Genomic DNA, 8,837 nt, shown 5'->3' on the forward strand with positions numbered 1-8,837 from the left:
AAGCATGTTCTATACTTTTAAGCTTCATGGGTGAGAAGTTAAAACCATCCCTTTTCTAATTATCATAGTTTGTATAGCGAGAAATTGAAAAGTTGTAGAAAATTCTCTCAAACAAATTAGAAACAAAATGAGAAATCTAAAAACATAGAGATGTAATGAACCATTAGCAAACCCAATCATTGTCTAAAACCATCAAACTTTCAAATTGCTTCTTTAACTTCTTCAACACTTTTCATTGTAACAATTGTGATTAATCTTCTGCTTGTGTTTATGACTAGATCATACTCATTATCATACTGAATCTCTAAGATAATTAAGTCATTGCTCTGGTAGAGTCTCGTGCTGATAACATATTATGAAATAAACTAATTAAATGACAAGATCAAATGTAGAGAAGATAACAAGAGATGATGATTTTTATTCTAGAACAAGTGTATTACATTAAGATATGAGTCCTCTTTATATGATACAAATGAGCATGTGAATGATCAAAATAATTAAGAACCGATAATCATACATTCACTAATGAGAGTTATAGAAAGGTAGAAGATTAAGGATGGACATCCACTGTGTCTATTATTCATAACATTACTACTGTAGTTTTTGTTCGTAAGTGCCATCAAATAATAATAACGTAGATCAATTGTCCATGTTGCATTAAGCCTAGAAAACGACAAAGGTTATGTTAGGCATATGACAACACCGGAAAATCTTTGTCAAATCATCATAACATAGATCAACTGATGTGATAGTGTAGAAAGCATAAAACCATTTCCATTTCCTAATCAGAATTTCATTTTAGTTCTAGTAATGTATAGATATATATTCTTATCAGCTCATCTTAAGTTTGCAGGTGAAATTAGTTCTTATCAGCTCAATTTTCTAGTAATGTATAGATATATGTTCTTATAAAATTCCTACAACTACAAATAATCCAAAATTCACAAAACAAATCTCAAGAAATAATAGACAAACATGCTTGAAAAAAAACTCTAAAGAAAACATGCATTTATATTTTATATTATAAGTGACTCACACTCACATAATCAAAATCAGATAAGATGAATGTTTTTGATACGTTGAAACCACAAGCAAGATTCTCAATAAAATCTTAAGTTTTTAATAGTCGTAAGATGAATGTCTTTTATGAGTCTTAAGTTTTGCTCTTAATAAATTACGTAACAATTCATTAGAAGATATTAGAACTACAAATAGATTTTTAGGACAAATGTGTGCATTTCAATTAGGGTCGTATATATTCGTTAGTTACGTTTTGACCATATATGTCTATTTCATTCTTACGAAAATCAATTTTACAGTATAGACACTTATGATCTCCCCCCTCTATGCCCTGCAGCTATGAAACACGGATACGACACGGACACAGCTAATAATTTGAAAAAATTACATAATTGAGTGTAATTACAAGTGTTAGTGTCGTGTCGGTGTCGAACACGACACGTATCCATCGAAACACGCTTAATCCGAGGAGCGTCCGTGCTTCATAGCCCTGCGGTAAAGATTCCTCTGGCATTACGGCCTTTAACACAATGTCGTTGTCCATAAATCAAACAATTAAAATTGCTATCATAAGTAGATATTTATATACATTAGTAGTATTAAGGATTGATGATAAGCATAAAGTGAGGTTCAGCTTTGAAGTAGAGTGAACTGCCATGGCTATAGCCTATATGATAGTCTTCTACAGCGTCTCTCTAAAATGCTACTTTAGCTTTTATATTCACACGAGATAATAATCACATAATAGAGTAAATAAAATAATATTTCTTCAAAAAAAAAAAAGAGTAAATAATATTAACGCGTGCACTGCAACGTATGGTTACTATTTAAACAATAACCCATCATCTTTGAATCTTCTCAGAATGCTTGATATTGGCTAAAAATGAAGAAAATCTTACAAGTTAAGTGTTCTCATTGGTTATATGTTTTTTTTTTTCTTTTCTCTATAAATTAAATATAGGAGAAGTATTTCACCTCATTTCACATAATCTATTTCACTACAATCACTTTCATTCTACACATATTGCAATTTCTTCTTCTTCTTCTTCTTCATCTAGGGTGTACTTTCGGGTTGAGATCTATGTTCTCACCCATGACGGTGTTTGTCTTATGTCGTACCTTTAGAACTGTATCCTCCGTTACGGTCGTCGTTCGTGCGCCGTCGGTGGACTGTGTTTCAACGTATGTTCACTTGGTTTGGACAATGATTGGATGTTTGGCTCGAAAGGGCGTTTGAGGCTTGCTATTCTTGTAGGGAGCTGCTGGACCTTGGATCGTTTCTGTTTTGGCAGACGATTCATACGCACTTGATACTCGGAACATTCACTCTATGTTTTTTTTTGTAATTCGGTTTCGAATCCATACGTGGGTTCGCTGGATTGCCCGTGGAAGTGTTGTTTAGAGTTGTTTTCTATTCACCACTTGTGTACTGATTTGATGTATCACTCGTTAGGGGTTTGAGCTTGTGGTTTTCTGGGTCTGGCTCATGCCCCCCAGCCTTGTACTTCCTTTTATTTTAGTTTATTTGAATTTTTCTTTAAATAATATATATATATAGGGTTTTGCTAGAAGACACCTCTTATGAAAGTGTCTTTTAGCAAGTTATTCTATGAGCATTTGCTAAAAGAAACCAACTAATTTTTATGAAGGTGTCTTTTAACAAAGTTATAACTAAAAAGTGGAAATCACACCTTGAGGTGTGGGTTGCTAAAAGACACCTTCATAAGTGGCTTCTAGCTAAACTCATATATATATATATATATATATAGGGCATATCAAGTGAGAGGAGTAGTTATGATGAGAGGATGAGAGGAATTAATCTGGATCATTGGATCAAAATCAACGTTTCAGATTTAATTGCTCTTTAAAAAGGGTCATGCACTACAACCTCTACCTTTCATCTTCTCCACTCTGCCTACCCTCATCTTCGTCTGCTTCTACATTTTTTTCTCTAATTTTTGTGGTCTTCTCTGTCAAATTTTCACGCTTCATTACCCAAAACCAATTTGTTGTAGCCACCATAAATATTTAACCTTTCAATTCATTCACTATTTTTCAATCAAATTCACAAAGGTTCTGTTCGCCGGTGTACGTCGTTTGGGGAATCGCCGGAGTTCGGCGGAGGCGCTTCTGCTAACGGTTAAAGTAACAATTAGCAATTTTATTTTATTTTAATCAAAATCGTTTTTCATGAAATTAGACCAAAAAGCTCAAATAACAGTCATCAATTAGCTTAGCTTTATGTTGATTTGGAGCTGACAGATATCGATTGAGATAGCCATAGCCATTGGGACATTAACTAGTGTTTTGTTGGATGAAAGCACAGAGAAGGAAGATTCTGGAGACCTTATTGCCAATTGCCATTGAGATTTCAGAGAGAGAACAAGGAAGGAGAAACGTTTGGGACGAAGGAGCGCGTGGGAATAAAAAAATAAAGTCACTTACCATTTAAAGTGTGCCTTTTAATGTGAGCCATTCATTTTAATCCAAGGATCATTATTTGTTCCTCTCATTATAACATTCCTCTCATTTGATACACCCTATATATATATATATATATATATATATATATATATATATATATATTAGAGAAATACTAGGGACACTCCCACTAACACACCCTTTTAAAAAAACCAGTAAAAAATCTATAAAAAAAAAAAAAAAAAAAAAAACCAGTAAAAATCAGCATGTGTTTTATTATTTTAATTTCATTTACTGGTAACCGGTTCATCCTTTCAATGTTACTATTTATTTTATTTTTTAATTATTAAAATAGGATTTAACTTTTTCATCATCCATCTTCCTTCCTTCAAAAAACTTTTCACCGTCCTGTTCTCATTCTCCCAATAACAGAGCCAGGCCCGTAAACAACAACAACAAGCTTGGTGATAATTCTTTAAAACACATGAACAAATATCCCAAGCAACAATGGAAATACTCCCAGGGTCAAACTTGCTACATAGAACCAAAAGTTGCCAATCAACATAAGGGAGATATCATGGAAAAGAATTTTCAACATTGTATGGCTATAATGAACTAATTTCAGGTCAATCATCTCTTAATTCACATGTGTGAGCTATTCCGGCGGTGGCATGATTGAAGATGACGGGCGAAGAGAGAGACAATACCAACATAGATTAGGAAGGGTCGAATGCCATTTCCATTAATGAGACCCGAATCAGCCAAACCGTGTGGGCTTTGATTTTGAGAAACTATGAATTCTCTCCTTTTTTGTTGGTGAGTCTTTTTCCCATGCCTTTCTAAATTGGTCAACACTTTGGATATTTGTACATAATAAGAATTATGAGACTGTGAAGGGGAAGAAGATGACTGAACCGGTAACAAGTAAATGTGATTACAAAAATGGAACACATGCCTGGTTTTTATTGGATGTGCTCATATATACTATTGATATGGGAGAATAGTGGTGTAGATATATTCACGGGCGGAGCCACCACCCGGCGATCCCAGGCCCAATAGTCCATTAACCCACTAATTTTTTTTTAGGCAAATTCAATATTTCCACACGCGTCCATAAGAATCCTTAACTCTAATTTTTGGTTAGATTCTATAAAATTTCTGATTCCAGAATATATTCAAACCCAAATTATCATCGGGATCTCATTGTTCCGAATTGATGTTGGAAATGTGAAGCACATGAATGGATGTGTGTCTCTCATTGGTCAACACCTTGGAGTTTGTGCAATCATCCTCCCAATCAGCTTCTTGACATTTCACAATGTTACCCACCTCATTTGTAGTGATAACATATTGAGAACCCAACAATTGTTGTGGAGGAGCTGTTTGGTAGGGAAAAAACTTAAAAATTAAATTGTTACAATTTATTAACTTAAAAGATCTAAGTGTGTTTGCTCAAAACAAAAAAAAGATTTAAGTGTTATGAAAAATATCTAAATAATTAATTTGTTATAATTAAATAACTTAAATAATCTCTAATATAATTTAACTTAATAAAATGTCGATTGTTAGATCGAACTTTGTGATTGGAGTTCGAATTCTCATTCACAATTAAAAAGAATTAGCTATAATGTCACCTCCACGTACTCTCTCTCTCCGACTATATATATACACCTCCCTCAATATAGACACACAAGCAAGTTAATTGAGTGTATGAAGAAAAATGAGTCAAGTTGAAACTGGAGCGAAGTTATTGGCTACACTAGCACTTGCTCTCTTTCATCTTCTTCCAGTAACCCCTACATTGTCCGAATTTAACCGTCACCGTGAAATTACATTGTTAGAGGAACACTTAACTGCTGCGGAAACCACCGTTAGAGTGGTCAGAGTTCGGAAAGACGGAACCGGAGATTTTACGACGGTGACGGATGCCGTTAAAAGCATTCCGTCAGGAAACAAAAGGAGAGTGGTGGTGTGGATTGGTATGGGAGAATATAGAGAGAAAATAACGGTTGATAGGTCGAAACGTTTTGTAACGTTTTATGGGGAAAGGAATGGGAAAGACAATGACATGATGCCCATTATAACGTACGACGCAACCGCTTTGCGTTATGGGACACTTGATAGTGCAACTGTCGCTGTTGATGCTGACTACTTTGTTGCTGTCAATGTAGCATTTGTGGTAACTATACGTTTGATTTCAATATGCTTGTATAATGTAGTACTAGCTTATGTAACATTATATATTTTCTACTTTGGTGCATGTAGTGATGTTCTCTAGTAGAAAAAATCACACACTCTTTTGTCATCCCAATTTTGTTCTAAAGTTTTCATAATTGAGTTATAACAAAAGTGTTTTTTTGAAAAATGTATGACATTCTCTTTCTCTAAAAACAATTGAAGAGTAGTGATTGGATTTCAGAAGATTATTATATATTTATTTGTATGTATATGTGCAGAACTCGTCTCCTATGCCGGACGAAAATAGTGTTGGAGGACAAGCATTAGCGATGAGGATATCAGGGGATAAGGCTGCATTCTACAACTGCAAGTTCATCGGATTTCAAGATACCTTGTGTGATGACTATGGCAAACATTTTTTCAAGGACTGCTTTATTCAAGGAACCTACGATTTCATCTTTGGAAATGGAAAATCCATCTACTTGGTACGTATCAAGCAGTTATATATCTATAGTTCAAAAAAAAGTTGATATTATATGAATGATATGAGTGTGTCTGTTTGTGTTTAGAGAACTACTATAGAATCGGTTGCAAAGGGTTTGAATGTCATCACAGCACAAGGTAGGGAAAGAATGTCGGACGACACTGGATTCACTTTTGTTCATTGCAACATAACTGGAAGTGGTCACAGGAACACTTACCTTGGTCGTGGTTGGAGGAGGAGCCCTAGGGTTGTATTTGCCTATACCTATATGGACTCTGTCGTCAATTCCAGAGGATGGTACCACCATGGGTCCAATGAGTAAGTTATATCAAATAATGTTGAATTTTTGTTTTACATAAAGAAAGATATATACACTATGCTAATTATTTAATATTTTGACTTATATATCTATAGGACAATCTTCTTCGGAGAATACAAGTGCAGTGGACCCGGTGCTGTTAGGTTAAACTATAAAAGGATACTATCTGATGAAGAAGCAAAACACTTCTTGAGCATGGCTTATATTCATGGAGAACAGTGGGTTCGCCCACCTCCCAAACTTTGATACAAATTTAATTACTATGCATGCATGTGCCACTTTAATGTATATGAGAAGAAAATGCACACATATATGTTCATAGTGATATATTTAGCAGTTCCCTAAGTGTCTGCTAGTGTGACAAAGTATGACGAAACTATATGAAAATTTTGCTTTGTGTTGAAAGATGGTACATGTGAATTTCCTCTGGTGTGATGAAGTATGGCCATATTTACTAAATAAAGAAAAAAGGTAGGAAGATATGAAGACAGCTAGATAACCATCATTTGGCATCTTGAATTAATCACATAGTACCTTTTTTGACAATATGTATATACTCCTATGTACTTAGTTATAAGTAATCAATTGTTTGGTAAAAATAGCAATGCATTGTTTTTAAGTAGGACACAGTAAAGGGTAACAAATTAAGAAACTATGACAAGGACAAAATATCATATTTGATTCATCCACCATACTACTAAAGAAAGTTATATGCCAATGAAATTTAATATATAGGCTAATTACACTTTTAATCACTTACACTATTTTTTGGTTCTTTTAAATTACAAACAATTGAATGACCAAGAGTCGTTTCCATGAGCTTAACTCATTTAGTAAGGGATAATACATAATATGTGTACGGGCTGGGGTTCGAACCTCAAACACCCACTTATTCATCTTTAAGGTGAATTTCTTTGGCCACTAAACTACTTGACAAAAAAAAATAAAATGATCAAGAGTCTAAGTGTTGTAAGATAAATGACCAAAGTATCTAATATTTGTAAGTTACTAGTCATTACACAACTTAATAATTGTGATAATTGTATACTAATTTTGTACTCTAATGAGATAATTGTTTACTTACAAATATATATTCTCGACTCTCGTTTAACATGTATTCTCTTTGCTAAGTCTTTACACATTAAAGAAACCATGATCATATATATACGAGTCAGAATCCGTTGACACCAGGTGTAAGTCTAAAGATTTACACCAAATCTGAACCGTTATATCTATTTAATCCAAAGGCTAATAATATCCAAACAAAAATAGATCACGTGCTCAACATTAAGTGAAAGCAGGCTATTTTTTTTTACTTTCTTTTTTTGATTGCTCGTTCCTTCTCCAGCTACTAATTTCTACTCCCAATTTGTCCTCCCTTTAACACAACTCTTGGTATGTTTTTGTGAATGATAACAATTTATCGTTAAACCTAAATTGTTTCAAGATTTAATTAAAAATCATGGTGCAATTTTGTGTATCTTAATGGCAAAATACTGAAATCATTATCCTCACAAAGAATTGGCCACTCAATAAATCCAATTATAAGCATTGAAATCTTAAAAAAAAACATTGAGATCTTGCATCTAATAATGGCAGTAGATGATGGCGGTGCCACTTCATCAAAACTTGTATAGTGGACTTCATAGAAGAAGCTAGGGAAAGAATCGTTTGATATATTAGTCAATTAAGTTTGTTAATTTGGAAAATTCTATGTAGTTACGATTTCATATGAGAAAGGGGAAGAACCATGTGTGGGTTGTTGTTTGCGTGTTAGCGACAACACATTCAGGAAAGAATGATATCACTCATGTGGAATTCATAAAAATTAGATCATATGTTGCTTACTTATGAAATATTTTTAACCATAAGATTCATCTAATTAAATGGATGAGATTTGATGTAAGTCTTTTGACTTACACATGGTGTCAACGGATCCTCACTATATATATATATATATTCTCGACCCCGTTGAACTTGTATTATATTTATAAAGTTTTCACACATTTAATAGTAACATATATAGAATTTACCCACTATAGTACAATGAAAGAGATAATCTAATGCTAAAAAAAAGTGGTCCAACTTGGACCTATAGTTCAAATGGTGCAAACTATACAAAACCTTCCATACATAGAAACAATATCTAAATAACCATCTAAATACAATATTTCACAAAAAAAAAAAATGTAAATACAAAATTTTAAGCCCCTATGCTAACAATCATATTTGATGCCAACTCGTTTGCCACATACTTGCACATAAAAGGCATCTTGATTAAACAAATTATATGGAAAAAAGAGTTCAACTCTGTATCTTGACAAATCAATCTTATTTAGGTGCACATTCACTCTTAATCAAGAGAGGGAGAAATTGATATTTGAAATTAGGCTAAAATATGGTTTTAGTCCCTGC

The 8,837-nt window shown here is 33.5% G+C and overlaps 1 protein-coding gene across 1 annotated transcript; it reads left to right on the forward strand.

Annotated features, from left to right (window-relative positions):
• Positions 1-5,158: 5,158 nt before the first annotated feature.
• On the forward strand, positions 5,159-6,897 carry LOC11421915 (putative pectinesterase 63). Its single transcript, XM_039832641.1, has 4 exons — positions 5,159-5,620; positions 5,898-6,104; positions 6,189-6,421; positions 6,518-6,897. The coding sequence occupies exons 1-4, from the start codon at positions 5,162-5,164 to the stop codon at positions 6,666-6,668; spliced, it is 1,050 nt and encodes a 349-aa protein (XP_039688575.1). The 5' UTR covers positions 5,159-5,161; the 3' UTR covers positions 6,669-6,897.
• Positions 6,898-8,837: the final 1,940 nt, after the last annotated feature.

This window comes from Medicago truncatula, chromosome 4, assembly GCF_003473485.1.
Source record: "Medicago truncatula cultivar Jemalong A17 chromosome 4, MtrunA17r5.0-ANR, whole genome shotgun sequence".
NCBI lineage: Eukaryota > Viridiplantae > Streptophyta > Magnoliopsida > Fabales > Fabaceae > Medicago > Medicago truncatula.

What these genes read in the sequence shown, in the direction of transcription:
- LOC11421915 (XM_039832641.1), top strand. Translation starts at nt 5,162, where the DNA reads ATGAGTCAAGTTGAAACTGGAGCGAAGTTATTGGCTACACTAGCACTT. An exon ending in CTGTCAATGTAGCATTTGTG is followed by an intron (nt 5,621 to 5,897) that starts GTAACTATACGT and finishes GTATATGTGCAG; the next exon opens with AACTCGTCTCCTATGCCGGA. An exon ending in TACCACCATGGGTCCAATGA is followed by an intron (nt 6,422 to 6,517) that starts GTAAGTTATATC and finishes ATATATCTATAG; the next exon opens with GACAATCTTCTTCGGAGAAT.